This window comes from Nannobrachium achirus, assembly GCF_963921795.1.
Source record: "Nannobrachium achirus genome assembly, chromosome: 2".
Taxonomy (NCBI): Eukaryota; Metazoa; Chordata; class Actinopteri; order Myctophiformes; family Myctophidae; genus Nannobrachium; species Nannobrachium achirus.
Window position 1 is genome coordinate 69,951,440 of NC_137811.1, and position 26,215 is coordinate 69,977,654.

The window sequence follows — 26,215 nt, forward strand, 5'->3', positions numbered from 1 at the left end:
AGCTAAAACGTTGAAGACCCCTGGTGTAGTTTATTCAGTGGGATTGTCACAGTCACAGACTTTGCCTGTTTTGTCTAGTTCTTGTATGTCTATGCGTTGCATTCATGTTGTCATGATTCTATGTTGTCTACCCAGCTGTATCTCATGTGTAATCATGTGTGTATTAGTCTTGTTCCCCATCATGTTTACTGTTAGTTTGTGATTGTGACGTTTTCGCTGTTAATTAGCCCTATTCACGGCCCGCCCACTCAGCAAATTTCTCAGCATCCCCCGGGTGCTGATGTCAATTTAGAAGGGGAAACTATAACAGAAATAGCTGGACTTAAAGCCCAGAAATCATTATTTCGAACGGTAAAGTCAATTATAATGATTTGTGACTTTTACTATCTTGTGTTCTTGATCATGCTAGCCGTATTTTATACTTTACTATTCGGAAATTGCATTAAATTTGCGATTTCTGTGTTAACTCTATAGGCTATAGTAGGATTTCCCCCTTCAAAACGTGACTTGCAGCTGAGTGGGCGGGCCTGAATAGGGCTAATTGTAATAAAATCACCCAATGTTGGGTTTTGAACTGTTCCTGCCTTGCTGTGCTGCATTCGGGTCTTCACCACAGCACCAGATTGTGACAGGAATGTGTAACACTGGTAGTATATTCACTGGAATATAGTCTACATATATATGAGTTTCTTTCATGTTAGAGGCTCCTCTTGCACGTGTGTTTGGTCCTTGGCGTGCAAGAGGGCCTGAAGTGTGTTCTCTTCTCTCCATCTAAACATCCAGGGTGACCGTTATGGGCTGGCTGGTTGATTGATTGTTTGATTAAACTCTCAAATACCTGGAACGCGCCAGAGTCGCGTTAGATTTGAACCACTTTAACCATTATTTTTATGCTTTAACTATTGAAAACTAGCAGATATACAAGCTCACAGCGCGGCACCGAGTGCCGCGCTGCGAGCTTGTAGATCTGCTATTTTTGAAAAATCGTGAAAATGTGTGCAAGTATTTGAATATCTTTGACCCGATCTTTGACCTGACTTCTAAATCCTTCCTCTAAATCAGCTGTTCTCAAACTTTTTCATGTCAAGGACACCCAAAATTACATGTATTCGGCCGCAGACCCCCATCTCAAAATATGTTGTTCCAGGTACCCCCCCAGAAGCAGAGATTTGAGTTACAAAAGTCTGTTTTGAAAAATATATATTGAAAAATGTGCACACATTTTCACGATTTTTCAAAAAATAGCAGATCTACAAGCTCGCAGCGCAGCACTCGGTGCCGCGCTGTGAGCTTGTATATCTGCTATTTTTCATTAGTTAAAGCATTCAATAATTGTAGGCCTAAATGAGTTAAACATGTTTGATGATCAACAGATGTCTGTGGTGGTGGTGCTGCCGTCGCATCACATGCACACCTCATCAAACACGCGTCCGGCAGAATGGATCAAAGAGCGTTTGATCTGGGTGGGGGTTTTTTTTTTTTTTTTTTTTGGTTACCTGCGCACTCGGGATTCTCCTCGTTAAAATTCACAGCGAAGTCGTGAGAAACCTGCAGAGGGGGGAAAAAAACATGAAAAATAAAATAGGAACCGACCTCCCTGGTTCTGTTATGGACGCTGTCGGTGGAAACCTTACTGTATGTCCAAAAAAGGGAACTTTTTAGGAAATGGGGGGGAAAAAGGATTTGTGTTTTGATGGAGACTTAAAGGAGTAGTTCACCACCAAAATGACTTTTTCTCTATTGATTACTCATGACATGGAGAATTTTTTGTCAAATTCCTAAGACAAAAATGTCATTACAATAAATGTACCCCCATTAATTCCGGATGTGGACCCGAATGCATTTGGGTCCCCATCAAAATATTATTGAATCCAACTCTCCATGACGTGAGTAATCAATAGAGAAAAAGTCATTTTGGGGGTGAACTACTCCTTTAACTACTTTTACTCATTAGAAATATTCAAAAATAGCTGATATACAAGTTCACAAAGCGCTGCATTGCGTTGCGAAACATTGTAAAATCTGCTATTTTTGCTACTTTTGTGTGACACTGTAGCCTGACAAAGTAATGCATTCATTCATGAAATTGAAAAAGAAAAAGGGTAATAATGGAGATACAAGGTTACTGTCCGACAGTGACGTTATATGCCTGGTTTATATAGCCTACTCTGTCACCACAGACAGAGTAGGCTTAGTAGCGTAGTAGCTATGTATAAGAGGGGTTTAGCTGTAGGGGGAGTTGAGCCCGATCGTACCCAGCCCTTTCCCCCTTCCACCTCTGTGTTTCAACACCAAACATTAGTTTGGCAATATTACACGAGAGGGTGTGCTTTATCGTCAACATCATCACGCCTGCGTTGCCTCAGGAACGAGCCCGAAGGGGCGAGTTCCGTTGGCAGCGCCTATAACGTATGGTGAGCCTGCATGTGGTGTGGTCTGTAGACCTCCTTTGTTGTTGAGCGACATTATCGTACGACATATAAATCGGGCTTTAATTTCTCCTTCTCTTTCTCTCTCTTTCTAATCACAGCCATTCTCCCTCTCCTCTTCTGACTCTCTCTCTCTCTCTCTCTCTCTCTCTCTCTCTCTCTTATACGTCTCTCCTCCTCATACTCTATAACCTCCCCCAACACGCACACACACGCACACACACTTTCTGTCACTCACCCTTCTCTCAATAATCTATTCTCTAAATCCCACAGATTCCCACTCATCACATCGGTCATTCACGCACGCTCTTATACGCACAGTGACTGCTGAGCTGCTGACCACGTGCAACTTGGTATTGAAACCCCCGGGAGGCTTTTATTGTGACAATACCTTGAAGTCAGGAGGGATCCGTGCTCCGAAACCAAACGCAGGAAACATTTTATCACTAGAGAGAGAGAGAGAGAGAGAGAGAGAGAGAGTGGTTTTCTAGGTTAGGCTGCATACATACATATGTATGAGATACCGGTATGAATGGATGTATGAATGAATCACGAGATACTCTTCTGTAGCTTGTCGTTTCCTATTATCTTGGCTTCTGTAACGCTTTTGTAAAGTTATTAAAACAGGGACACGTGCACACACAAACACACACACGCGCGCGCACACACACACACACACACACACACACACACACACACACACACACACACACACACACACACACACACACACACACACACACACACACACACAGTCGGCAATGCATTCATCCATTTGAAATAACCAAACAAAGTCCCCGCACAAAAGGAATGAGAAAATCAATGAATATAGATAAATGAATCTATGGTCCAATGTGAAAAGAAAATACACTCCATATACTGTACACACTCTGAAGAAGGCTCTGTTGTCATGTGAGCCAATTAAAAAAGTGAAGCGCATATTTTGTCCTCGCTGACTTTGAGATCTATTTCACTGTTTTATTTATTTTTTTGTTTATATTTTGTTGTTTTTTATTTCCTTGGAGGGAGGGGGGGGGGGTCTTGGATTTAAATAAGCTTACCACTGAGAATCCCATTGTCGAAGCACAACATCTGTTTCTATCTCGGTCCATACATACTGATCATACCATATTATGGTGTAATTCTGCAACCGTGATTCACTTTGTTCCAAGAATAATTCCCTTTCCCTGCGGATGTAAACATTCTAAGAAGTTGTTGTTTTTTGGTGGGGTATTTTGGGAACCGGCAAAACTTTTTGATATGAATGTTTTCATCATCAAACGCCCCAAACAAAGTTTCAGAATTATTGCCAACGCAGTCTCACTTATTGTCCTGAAATAAACCTGTTTATTATTGTATACAAGGCAAGCGTAGTGTTGATCTCTCTCTCTCTCTCTCTCTACTAAATGCAAGCATCATCCCCAATGGCAGAGGAGTTGCACATGTAGCTCGCTGGCCTCTCCTTCAAAACTGCCCTGAAAACTCACCTTTCAGGAGGCCAGAGGCGGAGGTATAGTTATCACTTCTCCCATAGACAGGTGAGAAAGAGATCACCCCCCCCCCCCTTACCTTACACCCCCCACCTTTTCCCCCTACTCTGTATAGTGTTTTATACTTGTGATGTTTTTTGTTGATATCTTATATGTCGATGAATTGAATACCAAGGACCTCCAAAGGAAACCAGACCGCAAGGGCTTTTTTAGGATGTTCCTTTCAGGCAGGGTGTTTGACTGTACTTGTGCTGTGCTACTTCTTTTTGTTTTTCTTTTTTTTTGTTTTACTGTACTTGTACTGTTCTTAATTTTTGTCTAATAAAATATCGTTTCAAACATGCACAAGAAGTACATAGGACACACACCATCTTCAACTTGCCAAAAAAAAACTATTTTTATTTTTATGCAACGTTTTGGTCAAAAGGCATCTGAGATGCCTGAATAAGGTCTTTGACCAAAATGTTGCATTAAATAAAAAGTTTTTTTTTTTTTTTTTTTGAAGGTGGTGTGTCGTATGTACTTCTTGCAGCAAGAGCCGTCAGCGGCTGTCTCTCACTTATTGTGCATGTTTGAAATGATGTTGACCCCCGCCCACGCACCCATCGCTAAGCTTTGATTAGGTGTGCATAAGACTCTGTTGCCTATTGTCTAATAAAATATGCAATCAATCAATGCATTGTTGTGGACTGGTCTTAAAAATGTTGCAAGGTGTTGCAAGGAATTGCATTGGTGTTGACTGTTGCCTGGCCTTAACCCAGCGCAGAATAAATGTTTACAGCGTGAACATTGGCAGAATACAATACATTGGGAGTGAGTGTCCACGGTTAGGAGTGACAGCCTCGTAAATAAGCCGGCTGCACTCGGCTCCAGAGAGAGCTCTGGTGAGTCTGAGAGGATCACAGCCAGCATCTGTGTCCGCTAGCAGAGCTCACAGGCAGGGCAGGATAAGTAGACACCATGGCTGCTCGTCTCTGGCAGCTCCTTTTTAAAGGATTGATACATTGAGGTATAAGAAATAGGCCATGTAGCTGCTCAATTTTCGATTCATTTCACACTTGGAGGAAAAGCACGATTTATTTTAGAAATAAATCCTGCTTTTCCTTTGTCGGTAAGAAGGTACAAAAATGGTTGAGGCTAAATTCCTTCCCTTACTGGATTATGGTGATCTGACTGACTGCCTTGCCAAACGCTTGTACTGGTTAGACACGCTGCCTCGAAGGGCCCTGAGGTGTGTCACTGCAGGCTACATGTTTGTCAATCACCATTCATTGCACCTTGTAGGCCAGAGCTGGGTGGACAGACATTGGCCCTGCACAGATTCACGTTTTGGTACTTACTTATTTATAAAACTATCCTTGGTCTGCTTTCCTCCTAGACCTTTGTGATTTCATAGAAAACTAGTGACAACAGTTTACATTCAATTGACCCGATTTTAATGTTTGCTCTGGCAGATTTGTCTGGTTTCCAGACTAGCTTGGAGTCACTTACAGACAGATCTGCAACTTAAAGGCCCAGTGAAATGGCTATTTTGGGTACTTAATTTTGAAGTTTCAGTCTGAAAAGGAAGTCTGTGTATTTCTGAACCAATCAGAAGGGACCAGCCCTTCAGGCGATGGGACGTAAAATCTGAGTCATGTGATGCTTAATGTTTTGTTTGTAGCCCTCATTAACAAGGCAGAGAGACACGACCAGGCTGTCTCTTGTAGAGAATGTTTGTTTCCAAGTTGCTTATTATTCTAACCTATAATGTTTACAGATACATATTTTATTGTGCTCATTAAGTTTACAATGAGTAATACATAGTTTGGACGTCATCTTGAATGAGATTCAAAACGGAGTAGCTCTATAATTAAAAACATCTGTGTTTGGAGCAGAGCATATGAGCGGAGCGGAGCGCGAGCGGAGCGGGGAGCGGAGCGGGCCGTTTTTGACATGAGCGTGAGCGAGCGACTTTTCAAATGGGTCTGAGCGGCTTTGGAGTGAGGATTTTCCTCCGCTCCGTTCCTCCGCTCCGCTCCGCTCCGCTCCGCTCCAAGCCGACCCTGTTGGGGCCGCGCTCCGCACGTTTCCAACAAAACAGTGCCGTGTGCAGTCCATGGTAGTGCAGCTGCAGCCATGTCGCAGGAGGGAGGAAGCACCGCGGAAAGGAGAACCTTTATCAAGATTTCACTCAAGTCAAATGTATCTATATCATCCATACAAGTGGCTATGTTTATAATAAATAGCCTACCTTGTGTCAGTTAAGTTATAGGCCTATCACCAGCCAGTCAAAGGATACGATTTGAAATGCAAGTGAGACTGATGAAAAAAACACACGCAACAAGTCGCCTCCTTATCGAATGTGGTGATTAATCAATAAATAACCAACTGGATATAATTTTGCCTCCATCAAACGCTCAACAGCAGGCATTTGTGTTGGGAACACTTGTGACAAAGCAAAGGAGAAAGTGTTTCGGACATGGTAGCAAAATACTTTTTTTATTTTGGCTGCTGAGCGGAGCGTGGAGCGACAAATGCGCAAATCAAGGTGAGTGGCGGAGCGGCGTGGAGCGGAGCGGCCTGGTGGCCGACCAGAGCGGGGAGCGAGTGGGACAAAAGCCCTCTGGAGCGCGGAGTGGCTTTTGTTCCCGCTCCACTCCGCTCACATGCTCTGGTTTGGAGGAATGCCAGCAATGGGAATCAAACAGGTGAATGTAATCAAGGTTCATTTAATATTCAAAAGGTCTATATCTATGTCATCACGCAGCATGCTTCTGTTCACAGGAAGTAATTAAGAATGGCCTATTTAGGGACCTTTGATATAAAAATACACAAAAATGGTTTATTAAAGCAATAAGCCACAAGAGGCGAGTGGTTACCGGGGGAGTATACACCGGCTGAGAGGCGTTGGGAAACACGAGGCGCAGCCGAGTGTTTCCGACCCTCTCAGCCGGTGTATACTCCCCCGGTAACCACAAGCCTCGCGTGGCTTATTGCTTTTCTAAAACGGTCACAATATTGCAACATGAAAATCATAGCATTGCATCATTTAAAGAAAGAAGTACACTTCTCCGCCACCAGGAAGAGACATTTCCTTGCGTTTACCAGCCACATACAGGAAAGGGACTTACGGAAGCCAGTGTTTACAAAGTCACGTCATTCTTTTTGCCAAAAGAAATAGGGAAACAACACTTATGTTAGATCAGTCTCATGTTAAGAAGTTAAGAACCATATTCAATCCATAGACATGTTTATTTTCATCCAGATTTAGCTGCTATGTGGGTGAACATCACATCAAAACGCTAGCATAGCAACCTAAGCTAAACAGCCGAGTGGTGCCTGGAGAATAGAGGGCGCTTGTTGCCTTTACAAGCCCCGCCCGGAGCCATTCAGTCACTGTCCTATGCATGCGGGCGGTGCTTAGAAGCACCCGCACGGCAGGATTTGAGAGGAAATCAAACGCTCGCTTCTTTAGTTCAGCCTCACGGCACAGTGGAAAGAAATAACGCACCTGGCTTTGATATAAACTGATTCAAGGTATGGGTTACAGTCTCAGGTATACCATGGCAACCAGCCAATCAGAATCAAGGAATGGAACTAGCCGTTTTAGAATTTACTTTTTTTGGCATCTAGTGTTAGGAATGCCCATATGATTACCACGGATAAGCTCTAAAAGTGTGAAAAACGTATATTTCATTTCACTGGGCCTTTAAGGAACTAACCTTGCTTAGGTTTTAAACTTTAGGCTACTGACTTATTTGTACCTTCTATCCTGCAATGCTTTTATTATGCATTCTATAAGGTGATATTATTTGTTAATACATTTGTTACACTGTTTGTTGTTTGCCAACTTAGTTTACTGCATGTTGAAACGTTTTGTACTGCTGCTACCCTGGACAGTGCTTCCTTAGCCATTAAAGGTAAAAACTAAAAACAAATAATTGCAATTGCACAACACACCTAAAAGTGCAAGTTCAAAACATTATCAATATTCGCTAATACCCTACAGTAGCCTTTGCCAGTGGTGTCGAGTGCCTTGTTCAGAGCACAGCGTGCCTCTGTTTGGCTTGTCACTCTGTAGCTGCTTCGCTTTGTACTGGCTCGGTGTGTCTATAGGTCTTGCATTTCTATGTAAATTATGTTGTTCCCTGGTCTCTGCTAGTGTTTTTGTTTTTCCCAGCTGTATCTCATTTGTAATCACCACTCATGTGTCAGTATTGAATCATTGTCCTGTGTCACACGCTATTAGTTTGTCTGAAATGTTCTAGTCTTTGTTTGCCTGTGTCACCTGTATTAAACACCAGTCCTGGCTTTTGTTCTCACATCAGCACGTGACAGAATGACTCAACCAAACCCAGCACCACCCAGTGAGCTCTGTACGGTTCTCTGTGACTGCAGCACAAGCCCTAAGAATGGCTATAGTGGACTTGTGCGTACGTCGGGATGTCCACGTTTGGGCGCCGTTTGGGCCATAACTGAAACATGTAGATCTATAATAATAAATGTTAGGAATGTTGTTTTTTCCCCGAAATTCTCCTTTAAAGGACCTACACCATGAATTTTCCCTTTTTCTATTTTAAAACCTTTTTTTGGGGTCCCACTGGCACCTTCTATCCTCACAAAGTCCTATTTCTGAACATTGTGTCTTTCTCTGGTTTTGGGAAGACAGAGATGAAAAGCTTTCCACGGGTTCTCAGAACAGTGCTGTTCTGAGAGTTGATCCGTGTGACGTCACACGGATTCCCGTTTTTTTTCAAAAAAAAATTTTTTTTTTCAAAATTTTAAACTTTTTTTTTCAAAAAACTTTTTTTTTAAACTTTTTTTTCAAAAAACTTTTTTCTTTCAAAAAACTTATTTTTTTCAAAAAACTTATTTTTTTCAAAAACTTTTTCTGGTCTAGCAACGGTCGCCCTGTGTCATTTGACAGTAGGCCTATATAACATACAACACAGGCCTACAGTAGGCTATAATCAGAGCTGCAACATTATCCTATTTTTGTATTGGCCCAATATTAACATTATTTGTTGTCAACGTGGGGTCCGGGGAGGAGTGAAGAGGAGGGGAGGGGGGAGGGGTGGAAAAACCCCACTAGATGCGCCCCTGAGCAAACAGAGGCCGTTTTGGTATTGCAGCTGGAGAGCCTCATTATAGTAGAGCTAGAACAAACAAAAAGAATGGTCTGAGTGTTTGTTGAGGGTTAAAACCTGTCTAAGACTCAATTTTGAGCATATATTTATACAAAAAATATAGTTTTAAAAGCATGGTGTAGGCCCTTTAACACACAGCCCCAGGCCTAGTCAGTTAGTTGCTTGGCCCCAAGGCACTAAGATGAATGAGACTGTAAAGTTCAAACTGGGGGGGGAGCCCATACCAGCATGAGTGTAAAGGGCATGCAGCTGTATCGGACCCCCCCCCCCCCCCCCTTGTTGCGGAGCGAAGCACTTAGAGCAAAAGACTGCAAGGGGACAGTTATGTGCTAAGTGTTCGCTGCGCTGCTGAAATGGCTTCAGAACACACAAGCTGTGTCCCCAATCAGCAGCCATGAGACCACCCACAAAGAGAGAAATTATTCCACCGTGACGGCGCGAGGATGCCAGGAACAAATGAGAACAAAACGGTAGCTCGAGCCATGTAGCAACTTCAGTACCATGGAGAGAGACAGCACTCACCTATCCACATTCCACACTTTTCGGTTGCCGCACCAGTCTTATGGAACACCTTGCCTCCGACCGTAAAATCAGCATCTTCCCTGGCCATTTTTAAAACCAGATTAAAAACGTATCTATTTTCACTGGCCTTTTAAACCACATTCTGTATATATACCACTTATTAACCCATTTTACTTGTGTAATTTTTGATGTTTTTTGTTTTGTTTCTTGCACTGTATTCTTATCTGTAATTATTGCATATGTTCTACTGTTTTATCTTGTATGTTGTGCAGCACTTTGGTTGACCCTGGTGGTTTTTAAAATGTGCTATATAAATAAAATTGACTTGACTTGACTTGACACAGCTTAAAGCTATACTGTGTAAGTTGCTCAACTAGTGGTCAGTAGCGGTATAGCAAACCGCGGTCGCGTCTGCTTTTTTCTGCCGTTTTTCGGGACCGGGCCTTCAGACCCCCACGGTTTTTGTGCAACGTTTGTAGACAACTGCACTACCGGTGTGACGTGAAGAGACGAAAGGATAAATAAAAGACGCATTACAAAATGCAAGTGTCAAAATAAATGTAATATTTTGAACCATATGACATTTCTTTTCCGTCCAGTGTAAGTGACTCTATTACGCCTTTTATTAAAAGCATTTTTTGATGCACATCTGACCTGTCATAGTCCTGGCAGATCTCTCCCACGGCCACCAGAGCTTTGAGGTATTCATTGGGCTGGAAGGGATGGATGTAGTGGAGAGAACAGCTGTTCCTGGGGTCGCCGTTCGACGCTGTGAAGTCTATAGCTACCTGGGAGAGGAGAGGAGAGGAGAGGAGAGGAGAGAAGAGAAGAGAAGAGAAGAGAAGAGAAGAGAAGAGAAGAGAAGAGAAGAGAGGAGAAGAGAAGAGAAGAGAAGAGAAGAGAAGAGAAGAGAAGAGAAGAGAAGAGAAGAGGAGAGGCTTATAGCTCAAAGGTGTACATGTGCACCCCTGAATGAAAAAAAGGTGTCACAACGTGTCAAAGGGTCCTGTCTTGCCGGATCAAAACGTTGACGTGAAAAAGCCAAGAGGCTCTTCTTCCTCAGACCTTACGGTAATGTCTGAGGAAGAAGAGCCTCCCGGCTCGAAACGTTACCAATAAAGGAAGAAATACAAACACGATGGGAGCAGCATTCTGGTGTGCGGATTTTATTGTTTTTTCATGTCGTCAATGTCGGGCAGAAGCCTTGTATCTCCAGGTTTCAAATGTGTATGTTTTTTCATAAAGTAAAGCCCTGCTTCGTCATACAAGACTGTCGCACAAAACTAGTGAAAACAGCAGATTTACAAGCACACAATGCATTGCGGTGCGAGGCGTTGTGCGCTTGTAAATCGGCTAGTTTCACTAGTCTAAATCATTTAAAAAATGATAATTATGAAACAAATGGTTTTGGACATACAAGGTTTCCACCCGACAACAACGAAGTGCACGTACACCGCACAATACGCAAACACAAACACACACACATGCACACGCGCACACACACACACACACACACACACACACACACACACACACACACACACACACACACACACACACACACACACACACACACACGGGGGAGCTTCCCTGTACAACCAGTCTTCTATACTGCTGACCACAGGGGAGCTGGTGCCTGGGTTGAGTGCTTTGCTTAAGAGCACCTCACACAGAGTCTTCAACTCCAGCTGGGTATCCATGCTAGAGTGGTATATCACTGTTGTCAGGTGGAAACCTTGTATGTCCAAAACCGTTAGTTTTGTATTTATCATTTAAAAAATGATTTAAAATAGTGACGCCTCGCACCGCAAGCCGTTCTTGTAGATCGGCTATTTTCACTAGTTTTGTGCGACAGTCTTGTATGGTGAAGCAGGGCTTTACTTTGAAAAAACATTTGAAACTTGGAGATACGAGGTTTCTGCCCGACGGTGATGATATACATCATGCAAACAGGAATAGTGTTACTGTGTGCATGCGTGTGTGTGTGTGTGTGTGTGTGTGTGTGTGTGTGTGTGTGTGTGTGTGTGTGTGTGTGTGTGTGTGTGCGTGCGTGCGTGCGTGCGTGCGTGCGTGTGTGAATTACTCACTGTAAACTGTATCTGACAGCCTCCCATTATGTAATCCAGGAAGGAATGCATCTTGATGATCTGCGAACAGGAAATAAACAGGACACGGAGGGGGCTTTGTTCCAAATCGCTCACTGGCTCAATACTCACACACACACAGCCAACTCTATTACTGCCATTCCCCCTACAATGGGATTAATCAGCCCTCCCTGGTCCCGCCTGCAACTGGTCCAAAAAAATGGTGGCTCCTGAATGGTGGCAGTAAGAAGGAACCATTATTACCCCTGTTCCTGGACATTCTCTCCACTGGCTGCCAGTATGGTTTAGAGAGAGTCGATTTGAACAGTCTCCTGTGGATAACAGTAAGACTCCCTAATCGGGAGATAAGCGACCGTAGGTCACTTATCTCTGCAAATAGGGCAAAAATTTGTTTTTCCAAAATCTTCCTGATCCATGTTGATGACATGAGTGTAGACATGCTGTGTAGTGATTTTCGTGATTTTAGGGCAAAATCTGTAGGAGCAGTGTCCAAAAATGTGTTTTTAAAAATCGGCCTGAAGGTGGCGCTATATGGGACAGATTCATGTTGATGGGATGAGTGTAGACATACTGTGTAGCGATTTGCGTGATTTTAGGGCAAAAACTGTAGGAGCAGTGTCCAAAAATGTGTTTTAAAAATCGGCCTGAAGGTGGCGCTAGAAGAGGGCCATGTGAGAAATGAGGGGTGGGGTCTCCGCGTTGCCTTGGCGGACGAATAGGTACCGGCCCCGGCTCTCCCGGACGCTCCTAGCCCGAGTTACGGCATTTTATGTGAGCTGCAGTGGAGGGGGTCCTCCACTGGGGGCGCCACCACTTTTGCATCCGTTCTGGAGCACCAGGAGTGGGTGGTCCCCAGGAATTCCCCGTGAGCAGCCCCGTGGTCATTTTTGCACATTTGGTCATTTTTTACACCTGGGGGTCCCCCAGGGACCTGGGGGTCCCTGAAGCTCCGGGGGTCCTTTGAGGTTGTAGTTTGGCAGGTAAGGAGTGTGTGTGCAAAATTTGGGCAACGGTTGTGGAGATATGAGCAGGGCAAAAGTGTGACGTGTGACGTGTGACGTGTGACGGACGGAGAGACAGACAGACAGACAGACAGCCGGTGGAGGTTTCTGTAGTAAATAACGGGTACACTGTATTGTGTATTATTATTTTATGCTTTAACTATGTGCCGCGCTACAAGCTTGTAGTGTCTTTTGAATCCTTCTAAGGTTTTTTGATGTTTGATGTTTCTATGTCAGTGGTTCTCAAACCTTTTCATGTGAAGGACCCCCAAAATGATATATATTTGGCCACGGAGCCCCATCTAAAAATATTTAGTTCCAGGGACCCCCCAGAAGCAAAATTTGAGTTACAAATGTTCGCTTAAAAAAGGCATATATTCAAAGATTTTCACAGATTTTTACGACTTTTCAAAAATAGCAGATCTACAAGCTCGCAGCGCGGCACTCACAACCCTGGTAAATTGCTTTTCTGCCACTTTTTACATATAAACGAAAGGAAACACAGTTGTAACTTGCAAGGATCTTTAGTTACAATCATTAATTGTTTCAGAATAAACATAAACTTCCGCCACCACAGCAAATAACACAACATTCTACCACTTTTTCTAGTCACCACCAGATGGCGCCAACTCCTTGCTCTGGTCCATACTGAGGTGCATGACTAGCTTACAGCTAGGCTAACGCTAGTTAGAAGCACAGTTTCGGCCGCAAATAGAGGATGGTCGCTTCCAGAAAAGCATAGGTTCAGAGAAAAGGGGCTTTAAAGTTGGCGGATTGCATTGGATCCAATGGAATAAATCGGCGACGATAGTACGTTAGTAAACTAAGGACGCCCGCGACCATGTCATTGTTGGTTGGGGAAAGGTGTTCCGACCCTGAAAGTCCCCGGATGCGTTGTGTTCCGACTCTGAAAGTCCCCGGATGCGTTGTGAGGCGTATTGATCTCGGAAATGTGCCTCATTAGCATGACAACGCGTCCGGGGACTTTGAGAAAGTCACTGGAGTTGCCTGATTTACCACTGTTTTAAACCAATCAGAATCCAGTATTTGATCATGTGACTAGAAAAAGTGGTAGAACTGCTATTTTTCAATAGTTAAAGCAGTCAATAATTCTAGGCCTAAATGGGTTAAAGCAGTGAATGGGTTGTCCCGCCTCCTCTACATCGCTGACATTTAAACTTTTTACTTCCACACCTTGAGGTTCCCCGGATCAGCTGGCTTGGGGCTCCAAGCTGTCCCCGAAAAACTAAATTCAGGCTCAGGAGTGACCGTGCCTTTGCCGTGGCATGCAGGCCCCAAGACCTATAGCCTGGAATCCAGCCTGATCCTTGGAGTTTGTCTTTTTCTCACTTCACTTCTCAGACTGGCCAGCTCATATTTCCATTACGTAGGCAAGTCAGCAAGTCGCGTGCATGTCTGTGTTAGAGATCGGAATGGATCATATACTTGAGATAAGTACCGGTACTTTTAAAAGGTAATGCAAACTGGAAATTGCTGGCAGTGGGGGTTAGTTGGCTATATTTTCCTGGCAGTGAATGAGTTTTAATGTCAATGATCCCTCTGAGTGTGTACAAATTCCATTTGTACCAGGGGCGGTAACATAGGGTACGCCTGGGAGCTCAAGCGTACAGCTATGAGAGCCAGGTCTTTTTGGACCGGACCGTATTTTCGTCTCTCTTTTTTCCCCCAAACGGCGCTATAGTCCCAACGTTCCCATTAACTTGCTGGAGGTCGCCGCGACCCCCTTACACATGCTAATTGCTTCTAATCTAATACACAAGTATGTCTGTGCTAAACATGTTCAACCGGTTCTTAATGTCTGTATCCCCAATTGTTGCTGTTGCTGATTACATGTAGCCTACTCAAGTAGCCTACTGTAGGCCTACTTTATTTTTCTTTATGGAGTAGGCTTATTTCCAAGTTTCAATAGCCTACTTTTACTTCTACTCCACTACATCTCAGAGGCAAATAGTGTGGGCTACTTTTACTCCACTACAAATATTTGAAAACGGTTAGTTACTTTGCAAATTCGATTATAAAGGCATAACCACTTCAGCCCTCAGCCCTACATTTGGGCTATTTGAAGATACAAGCTCACAATGTGACGCATATTGTGAGCTTAGATCTGCTAAAATATTTTATACAAACAATTGTGAAGACCTGTCAAATCAAATGGGACATTCTGCATAATGACTACTAGGCTACGTTTTATTACAGCGTACATTTTGATTACCCAAATCGTCATTACTCCAGGAGGCCTACATTTTGAACATGGGACTTTTAACAGAGTATTTCTACTTTTACTTAAGTAAAACATGTGAGTATTTTTTTAATCACTGACGGCCTTTCAGATCGGTTGGCTCACTCTCATCAGTGCGATGCAGCAGCAGAGCAGTTCATTTATGAGTTGTAACTTTCACCATACAGTAAGCTTGAATTTTCCTTACTTTATTAATTTAAACTTAATTTATTTTCTCGAATATACCCTCATTTTCAATGATGCGAGATTGCAGAAAATAATAGGCCGGCTGGCTGAGCTGGCGGAAGGGCGGGGGGGTCAAAAACGAGCACCCAGCTCAATATTGAAACTTCATCGCCCCTGATTTGTACACACTCAGAGTTACATACCGTGTCTGTAAGGGTCCATTTGGGAACCTCCACAAAGAACCCACTTTGAACTTTGAATGTGGAACAGCGTTCCCCTCCCCATCAGATCATCCCCCTCTCATGAATCCTTTAAGCACTTAAACCTTAGATATACTCCGTTGAGCGGGATCCCCCAGGGGTACTACTAAGTCTGCCCTTTTTTTCTCCCTCTACAGCAAATCTCTTTGCCGATAATAGTCGATGTACAATGCCAGCTCACAGCGTGTTTATTGTTTTTTTGTTTTTTGCAGAGTAGTATTTTCTGTTGTGTATATACGGGTTCTGTGTTTGTGATATAGCTATCTATCTCCTGATCTGCACGGCACTTTGGGCAGCGAGAGTTGCCTTTAAATATGCCTTATGGAAATCATGTTTATGTCAGGATCTGTCTCCTTGTACCTTATTTTGTAGTGTTGTTCTAGAAGCTTCCTAGTATTGCCAAGTTACTGTTGCCTGTCTTGTCTCACCTCCCTGTGATTAGTTATTGTCACCTGTGTCCTGTCAGTCTTCAGCCAATCATGTGTTAGTCTTGTGTCTATTTAAACCCTCACTTCCTCATGTGCCCTTGTCAGATCTTAAATTGTTGACATGCTGTGGTGTTCCAGTCTGGTTCATGTGTATCTAAGGGAATAAAGCAGTATACATTTGACTTGCTCTGCTCTGTTCCAGCCTGTCTGTTCTGCTCTTGGGTCCAACAATCCTGCCTCACACTGTGACATTTCATATCAGGGGTCTTCAACAGGGGGTCCGGGACCCCTAGGGGGTCCTCAGAGCTACTACAGGGGGTCCTCCAAATCTTTGTGTGATAGAAAGAAAAAAATAAAATCTCCTTTTTAGCCAGATTCCTAACCAGATTCTGAGAACTTTAGCCAAAAATAGCAGATGTACAAGTTCAGTGTAGAGGTTCGGTGTAGAGGGGAGAAGTATTGTCAGTTCAAGTGGTTAAATATCTGAAAACATAAATTGACAAAATACCGGTACACTAATGATTGTGCTGTCAAACAATGAAACTACATGGAATCTATGAGCATGATCTCTGCTTTGCATTATGGGACATTGGGATGCATGCAGCCGTGTCTCCAACAGAAGGCCTGTGATCTCGCTATTTTTGTCCAAACTTTTTAGAGAGTGTAGTGTGCTCTCTCTCTCTCTCTCTCTCTCTCTCTCTCTCTCTCTCTCTCTCTCTCTCTCTCTCTCTCTCTCTCTCTCTCTCTCTCTCTCTCTCTCTCTCTCTCTCTCCAGCTGCTCATCATCTGCAATCACCACACCTGGCTGTCACATCATGTCACCTCCACAACACAACACTATGCACTGCGGTAACAGTCGCTCCCCATCAGATTGTTGGTCCATTCACGGGTTGTCAACGTGCCACGTTCAAGCTCTGATGCCAGTCAATTCCTCCAGGTTGTTTGCATGCCTGCCTGCCAGTTAGTCTAATGCCCACCTGCCCGCCCGCCTGCCTGCTTGCCTTGCCATTCTGCCAAGCCTGCCAGTCTTTTCACTCCCATTTCCCTCTGCCAAGCTACCGCCTGGATATCCATCAATCTGATCCAAACACCAGCCTGAGCATCCTCTATCTACAGTATATGATCCAAACACCAGTCTGAGCATTCTCTATCTACAGTATATGATCCAAACACCAGCCTGTGCATCCTCTATCTACAGTATATGATCCAAACACCAGCCTGTGCATCCTCTATCTACAGTATCTGATCCAAACACCACCCTGTGCATCCTCTATCTACAGTATATGATCCAAACACCACCCTGTACATCCTCTATCTACAGTATGTGATCCAAACACCAGCCTGTGCATCCTCTATCTACAGTATATGATCCAAACACCAGCCTGTGCATCCTCTATCTACAGTATATGATCCAAACACCAGCCTGTGCATCCTCTATCTACAGTATATGATCCAAACACAAGCCACTATGTCATACATGGGCAACTAGCGGCCCACCTTCACTTAATGCAGCCCGCAGGTTAATATCAGAATACTGATATATTATTCATTTCAGTGTTACACTTCCAAACATGAAAACTTGAACCGCTTTAATTAATTCAGTGTATTAGTAGTTGAATGACTACTATAGTAGTAGTGTTTGTGTCCAATGTATTTGTATTTAAGTTCTTTTGTATAACGTTAACACAAGTATAGCTAAATGCATTTGAAATTAAATCAAGGATTCCAATTTAAAAAATAACAAAAGATAACTCTGATTCCAATTCAAAAGTAGCAAAAATAGCCGATCTACAAGCTTAAAACGCTTTGCAGCGTGACACATTTTGAGCTTGGAGATCGGCTATTTTTGCTACTCTCACTGGAGATGAGAGGTTTTTGCTGGACATAGTGGCCCTCTCCATAAAGTTGCCCACCGCTGCTCTATGTCAATCTCAGATCCAAACACCAGCCTGTGTCCTCCTATGATCCAAACACCAGCCTGTGTCCTCCTATGATCCAAACACCAGCCTGTGTCCTCCTATGATCCAAACACCAGCCTGTGTCCTCCTATGATCCAAACACCAGCCTGTGTCCTCCTATGATCCAAACACAAGCCTCTATGTCCTCCTATGATCCAAACACCAGCCTGTCTATCCTCTATAATTGCGACCGAAGGTCGCATATACTCTGAAGAACCGTGTCGCTTGAGTGACCTTCCGTATCCTCGTGACCGTCCTTCCGTATCCTCTGTGATGTCAGTGTGATGTCAGCGAGTTGTGACATCACTTCCTGTACAGGGCGGCCACACGAAATGTGGATAACACTATATATGGAGATAGTCCAGTCCATCATGTCATATGGGACTACCGTCATAGAAAGTAGCCATTGTTAGGCCGGAGTCATTGGCTGTCTAAACATGGAGATGTGGATAACACTATATATGGAGATAGTCTAGTCCAATATGTCATATGGGACTACCGTCATAGACAGTAGCCATTGTTAATCCGGAGTCAATGGCTGACTGTCTGTACAGGAAGTGATGTCACATGACATACTTTTTATGCCCATATATGAGTCCTAACATGGAGATGTGGATAACACTATATATGGAGATAGTCTAGTCCAATATGTCATATGGAACTACCGTCATAGACAGTAGCCATTGTTAGGTCGGAGTCAATGGCTGTCTGTCTGACTGTCTGTACAGGAAGTGATGTCACATGACATACTTTTTATGCCCATATATGAGTCCTTCTGTACCACATCTCCATGTTTAGGCAAACTCCACACAGAAAGGCCCTATCGCCAACCCAACCTAGGGTGTGAGCGATAGGGCCTTTCTGTGTGGAGTTTGCATGTTCTCCCCGTGTCTCCTAGGGTTGATACCCTCACAAAAACATGAACAAACTCCGACCAGAATGACAACAACTAGAATCGTCAGAGAAACGCTGTGGTTGGCCAGATGGTCAAGAATTGGCGCGACCTCGCCCTTTAGGGCGAGGTCATTTGGACCTATACATGGAGAAATGGAGAAAACCTGTTTGGCCTAAACATGGAGATGTGGTACAGAATGACTCATATATGGGCATAAAAAGTATGTCATGTGACATCACTTCCTGTACAGACAGTCAGACAGACACACTCCCCGTGTCTCCTAGGGTTGATACCCTCACAAAAACATGAACAAACTCCCCTCAGAATGATAACAACTAGAATCGTCAGAGAAACGCTGTGATTGGCCAGATAGTCAAGAATTGGCGCGACCTTGCATGTCACCCTGAGGTCGCATTCCACCCTCAGGTGTCTTACTAGTATTAATATAGAGGATACAGAAAGTGCAGGCTCTGATGCTGTGATCATAAAGCGATCCCTCTGTTCTTGTGACAGCAACTTTAGGTGGGGTTTTGAGGACAACTGCTTTGCATTGCTAATATTGTTTACGCTCAACAGAAACCAAGGGATTATACATTTCAAGAGCGAGAGAGAGAGAGAAAAACAGCATCTGAAAGTTTGATGGGATGTATTTGGTACGTGTGAGTGCAGTGACCACTTTTCCATTGCATCTTATGAGCGGTCATTTGGTGCAGCCCCGCACGCATTAGAGCCGATCGATGCCATATTTCTTTGACCGATGCCGATGTTTGCCGATGGTGAGTGCTAGACCACCGATTGCCGATGTTTAAACGATGTTTTGTAATTATATAAAATTATAATAAATAGCCTAAATTTCAAAAACTTCTTTCCTTCAAAACCTTTTTTTCCCCTTTTTTACCAATGGGTTAGGGTTAGGAGTTTAGGAGTTGGTCCAAACTCCTAAACACCACCTGAAGATCCACTTGATTCATCTGATTAAACACCACCTCAATTTGACCTATCTGATCCTAAACACCACCCTCAATCCCACCTACAGTGTCTGATTCAAAAACACCACCTGAATGATTGACGGTAGTCTGTCTACCCCACGGTGCACGACTCCCCCAGTCTGTCCAATTATCTCTGTGCATGTCGCAGATCAGAGCATGCTGACATGACGTTGTGAAATCCCGTCTAATCAGTTGTTGTCACAACTTCTAAAGTTACAAAACACACATCATAACATAACTTCTATCTCTCTCACTCTGACCAATACACACACACACACACACACACACACACACACACACACACACACACACACACACACACACACACACACACACACACACACACACACACACACACACACACACACACACCCACACACACACACGCACGCACGCACGCACGCACGCATGCACAATACTGCCCTACAAAGCCAGAGTGCAGTAAATTGTCTGAAAAATGGGTTTAAAAGTGTTCAAACTGGTCAGCCAAATGACATATATATATATATATATATATTACACTGATTGTAAATCTGTTCTTGAGGTAATTGTTTATCCCCCAATATCATGAAGGCTAATCTGACCGTTGGGATACATGCACTACAATAAGTCAGTGTGTCCAGAAACATACGGTACAGATGTGCCATTGGCAAGTCAGTAGATTGTCAGGGGATTTGCAGAACATTGAGCTTGTAGATCAGCTATTGTTGCTATTTTAACGACCTTCTCTGACTTCAAAGTTTAAATAGCTACAGGCGGATTCTGCTTTTCAATGTGAACGGAGTGATTTCTTGACATTTGCGAGTCTCTGCCAAAATACGCTCCATTCTCCATAAAGAATAGAAAAGGCAAAACAGGGAAAGAAACCTGTGGGAAAAATGCATTTGCAGGAACTTTTCAGGAAATTGTAATAAATACTGAAGAGTTGAAACGGCACATCTGTATATTAGGGCATTCACGAATAGTGATTTTTAGTATTCAAATTATTCGACCTCAAAGTATTCGAATAGTCGAATATTCAACAGGACTGGCCAAACTGTCAAATATTAAGCAAGAGGCGAACATTGTGAAAATAGCCGATCGACATGCTCACAACGCCTCGCAACGCGAGGCGTTGTGAGCATGTAGATCGGCTATTTTCACAATGTTTACATGCGGAACCGAGTCCCATTAAATGTAATACCTACAATTCCAAGTGCTTGTCAGGGTTATTATGACTTCCTATCTAGCCAAGCTTTATAAACCATTAAGAAATATATATATATATATTTAAAGACAAAACAATAAAAACATTAAAATAAGCAAATATTCGACTTCGGTGAACAACGTCGAATAGTGACTTTGATATTTGAATATTCGAATATTTGGTGAATGCACCACTGTATATACTGCACTCAAGCTTTGTAGGACAGAATAGGTCTGTCCGTGATATGATATGAAGTCACATTTCCCCCTATTCTTGTCCATGATGACATCATATAATGAGTTTGACACCCCAGCTCTGGGTGTTAATTTCACAGCAAACGGCACTATTATTAGGCCGTGCCTCCTGGTGGAGATTGGCACTCTGCAGAGCACACCTATATCTCTGGCTCAGCATCCTGTAGCTCGGGAAGGTCACTGTCGAAAATAACAATTCAGAACCATTATTATTATTAATGAACCACAGAGGGTCCAGGCCTGACGTCAATTCTGATCCATTCTCTCCCATCAATCTTCCTGTTAGAGCTGCAGACAGTTCATTTCAATTCCCAGAAAATGTGGGGAAGTCTTCCTGCCAGAAATGTCATGGCAGGCGTCACGTTCCATCACTTGCCCCCGCTTCCCATGCGCCCAGCTGGGACTTCCACATAATGGACCGCATTTATGTAGTCTTTCCCAACCGTTCAAAAACACTTAACAATGTACTTCACCTCCACCCAATCACACACACCGCGGGCACAGATAACGCTGTTACGCATCGTATGCTAATGTGGTCCACATTCACACGCCGTTCGACGGCAACCGCGCGAGGTACCGAGCGACCCGCTCACTGGAGGCAGTTATAAGGGATCAGTGTCTGAGTCAAGGACTCTTCGATACGCACCGGGAAACCTCCCGGGCTCTCCCAGAAGACCTCTCTGCCGCTATAGGAAACTCACACTCATAATAACCCGCATAACAGTCTGACTAAATTGCTTTGCGCACGCACGTGTGTGTGCATGTGTGCGTGTATGTGTGTGTGTTATTTGGTAATTGTGGACTGGGCTTTATTAAATTCTTTTGGATTTTTCGTGTGATTTTTATGGAACATTTCCGCATGTGATCACTAAATGTAGTTTAAGCCATACAAGCTTGTTTTATTGCATGGCGCGACACACACCGACGCCACACCACAACTGTTACCGTTCTGGTGCAGGTACTCAGCATTGGTGGGGTTATTTCATGGGTGAAATATGATCTCTCTCTCCCTCCTTCCCTCCCCTCTCCTTCTCCGCTTCTTGGAGCAGACATGAGCAGACGAGCGGAGATGGACAGAGAGAGGACTCACCTTGCACTGGTTTAGAATGACGATGCCGGAGTTCTTGTAGTTCTTCTTCTTAACTCTGTACTTGGGGTTTATACACGGCCACTGGACCTGTCCAGGCAGAGGGGAACACAGACCACAAGGTTCTAGGGCATTGACCAAAAAGTCGACTCCCACCAGAGAAAGTCGAAAGTCGAAGTTGAAAAAAATAATACTTTCTATTGTGAAAATAGCAGATCTACATGCTGTAGATCGGCTATTTTCACAATTTCTGCCTCTATATATTTGACAATTTGGACAATGTTTAATTTGCCATTTTAGAGGTATTAAAAAGTCCTTAAATTGGCACTTTAGAAATGTGAAGATACCCTCTATACTCTTAAACGTTATGTTGGTTTGTTTACAGTTACATTAAGTTAATCATCTGGGGACACCTCAAAATAATTGGGGGGTCGTGTGTGATGTGATGATGTCAACAAACGATAAAGTCGACTTCAACTCAACTTTTTACGGAGTCAAGTCGACTTGCAAAAATCACAAGTCGTTAATGCCCTACAAGGTTCACACCCACACCCCCACAAACACACACAGCGGAATATTATGTCCGTCCCTGTGAGACCAACGCATTCTCACTCCCAAGACGCGGAGACGGCGAACGGGTGACTTCTGGGGTCGGATTTGACCAAATGTCAAGGGTTTGACTGGTAGGGAACACTCTCGACGGCACATGTTGACTAGGAGGGATATGAGTTACCATTCTGTCCCTATCGGGACATAATCCGACCAGCTGAGTCGGCTGAAGCGGACTTAACGTAACGCTAGGCATGGCGACTCGCTTGCCAGCAGTACCCCACGGATACTTGAATTCACCAGCCAATAATTTGATGACTAGCAGGGGTTTCCTATGGAGACGCAAAGTAGACTCCTGACTGCCTTTGTGCGTGTCACTCCCCGTCTCTCTCACTATTTTCTGTCAGTCTACTGTCCTATCAATAAAGGCATAAAAGCCCCCAAAAAGGTGTGATTTCACACAAAGTGAATGCAAAGACAAGACGCGCAAATGATCCGAATGGGCGGCGTGAACGGAGCGTCGCAAACGATGGGTGGAGCTTCCCCCCCAGCTCCACCCATCGCATCCTGACAGCCAAACAGCATTGATGTTGTCCGGAGACAGGGAAATGTTTTGGGTGCTTGTTTTTGGGACTCCCTTTTTTCCAGGTGTTTCGCCTTGATTCTGACATGACAATATTATTTTCCAGCGCTGACCAGCGCGACCAAAGTAAAGCGATTGAAGCGACTAGAAACAAATTCATCTCTTCAGTTTTGAATGCACCATTACATGTCTAGATGTGAGACCAACACGTTCTCCCTTCCAACGTGGTCGTATATGCTGAAGCCGAGGACGGCCTTTCACGCTTTCAGTGTACCATGTTGAAGACCATGGGCTGTATTTTGAAGTACCAGCTCTTATGCCATAACTTAACACCCAAGGGGCCAAACTCGTTCAGTAACGAGATAAGGCCACTGGAGGTCGCTGTGCCAAAAGGAGTTGTCTCGTTCAGGAACGAGACAAAGGGTTAACTGTGCAGCGTGCTGCTGCGCGCATGTTGGGTTCCCTGTGAAAGACCCTGGTCCATACGTCATACCGTGGCTCGCAGAGAAGCAAAATGGATGGTCTAGGCTGCATTGACTTCCATTCTAGGCTGAAACATAAAAACAGCTTTATCTATGAATAAGGTGCAAAGAACGCCAGGGAAGCAGAGATCTGCCTGTTTTCACGGCGACACTTTACCGCGATGGTCGGCCCCGGTTTTGCAGCAGCAACAGCTAGAAATGTTAGAAACCTTGGCTTCCTATGTGTTAAAGGCCATACTGCATCCGACCTGAACCTTCCGTCGGAGAGTTCCGACTTTCTGACATGCAGCTTTTCAAACTCTAATTCGGGGTAATGATTTTCAGAAGATGCGAGCGACGACAAAAGGTTTGGTGGTCGGAGTTAAAAGTACTTCGTTTTTACTTATTGTTAACTAATTGAGAACTAACCGTCAACTCACTGCTACAAATATAATAGTTCCTTGGTACTGTTAAGTCATAGTTAATAACTATTAAAGGACAACTTTAGTTTTTTACAACAAGGGTTCATATTTTAGATTGTAATTAAAGAATATAAAATGTGAGTGTTAAAAGGATTTAATTTACTTCTGCCTATTGTTTTAGAGATTCTCATTTCAGTGGTTGGGGGCATGCGTACATGTGGCTAAACATGTCATTTTACACAGAATGAGCCCATTCCCAAGATACAACGCAACCTTTCATGGTTGGATGTGACTTATGGGGGCTAGAAGTGTTACTGTAAATAGCAAAAAGAAACTGCTGGCTTATTGTGTCTAAAAATACATATTTAGCCATATTTAATTCCTTGTTAACTCATTGTTGAACAATGCATTAACTCTTAACTCATTCATTGTTATACCTCTTAACTCATTGTTAACTCATTGTTCCAAACCGTTCATTCATTGTACCTAAAAGAAGACCCTTTTTGGCCTCCATGAGGATTAGTTGTCCATCTTGCATATTCATAACCTAATCATAAGTATGCCTGAATATTCCATCCATGTGTTACCATGGCAACTGAGACCACTCATGCAAACCCCAGACTGCATGGTGTCTATATAATGTACAGTAGCATGTCCCCACATGCATTCTCATATACTGTACTACTGTAGCACTGCATGTAGGCTTAGAAAAAATAAAAATGTGAACATTATTACTTACTGTAATACTCTTTTTTAAATATTTTTATCCCACGTTTTTTTGCAACCCATTTTCTCACCCAGTGCCAACTACCTAACCTGTAGCCCTGGTTTCCGCTCTCCCCCTGCCGCGCCAGGGGAATTGGGGAGCACCTGGCTGGCTAGGGGGAGGTAGTATAGAAACCAGGACTACTGCATGTTTCTGTGAGGGCATCTACCCTAGGAGACACGGGGAGAACATGCAAACTCCACACAGAAAGGCCCTATCGCCAACCCCACACGCCCCCAGCGCCCACAGCTTCCCCCGGTGGAAATCGAACCCAGGACCTTCTAGCTGTGAGGCGAAGCGCTAACCACTGCATGTTCTACTGTAATACTCTTAAACAGACCTATAATACTGTTAACCACACAAGCCCTATTTATTTTATGACGAATAGCGATCATATTTTTTTTTTTTTTTTTTTTTGGTATCTTTAAAAATTGTGGAAATGTTTCCATTTCAGGCTGAAAGTGTTTTAAAGTATCTAATATATAATTTTTGCACCAAAGCAGGACAGACGCAGAATAAACTCATAATTCTGGGCACAAGGTTTCTAATGACAGGACAGGACAGCTCTAAATAAGTTCAAATCCAAAATGGAACACTCGGGTCCATAGGTTATCTGTAGGGGTGTAACCATACATTTGAACAGCGATGCGATACATATCACAATACATGGTTGACGACACGATACGATACATGGACGATATTGGTTCATTCATAGCGATACGATACGATTCAATTCAATGATTTAAAATCGATATAGTAACTATTTAGCGAAGACATTAAAGGGAACAATCTATTATTACAGTAAACACTGTGATTCCTTAGCAAATATATGGACATTATATTACAACACATATGGACAAACCCGCACCTTGACATGAACACAGAGATTACACACATTTATTGATAGACCAAGAGTAGCTATATGGAATGGAAAAGTAATTAGACCCCTTTTTTTATTATTTGCATTGTAAAATGATACAATACGATATACAAAGCCAACCGGTACGACAATATATTAGTATATCTTTGCTAAATAAAATCGATTTTTACTATTCAGTTACTATATCATTACACCCCTGGTTATCTGACATGGCTTTGCCTGAAAACAGTCAAGGTTGGGAATGAAGCATAATAACAAAGGGATGAACATAACAATACATGGCAGCAACAATAGAACTCTAGCTGTAGGCATAATTAGCTGCTTGAGGGTCGGGGGCTCCGCGCCCTGCAGACCCCAGATAGGACGTCTGGCTGTTTGATTTATGGCCCAAGGAAG

At 43.4% G+C, this 26,215-nt stretch overlaps 1 protein-coding gene across 1 annotated transcript in view; it reads right to left on the reverse strand.

Moving 5' to 3' along the window:
- The window catches only part of LOC308309114 (copine-4-like), a gene marked incomplete at both ends in the record, with an annotated part of 292,243 nt that overhangs the window by 65,839 nt on the left and 200,189 nt on the right, over nt 1–26,215 (reverse strand). Inside the window, 5 exons of the mRNA XM_080754587.1 lie at nt 1,497–1,548; nt 2,821–2,875; nt 10,225–10,358; nt 11,658–11,717; nt 22,162–22,248. Of these exons, the coding sequence (XP_080610713.1) occupies nt 1,497–1,548; nt 2,821–2,875; nt 10,225–10,358; nt 11,658–11,717; nt 22,162–22,248 (388 nt within the window). The remainder of the gene's footprint in view (nt 1–1,496; nt 1,549–2,820; nt 2,876–10,224; nt 10,359–11,657; nt 11,718–22,161; nt 22,249–26,215) is intronic.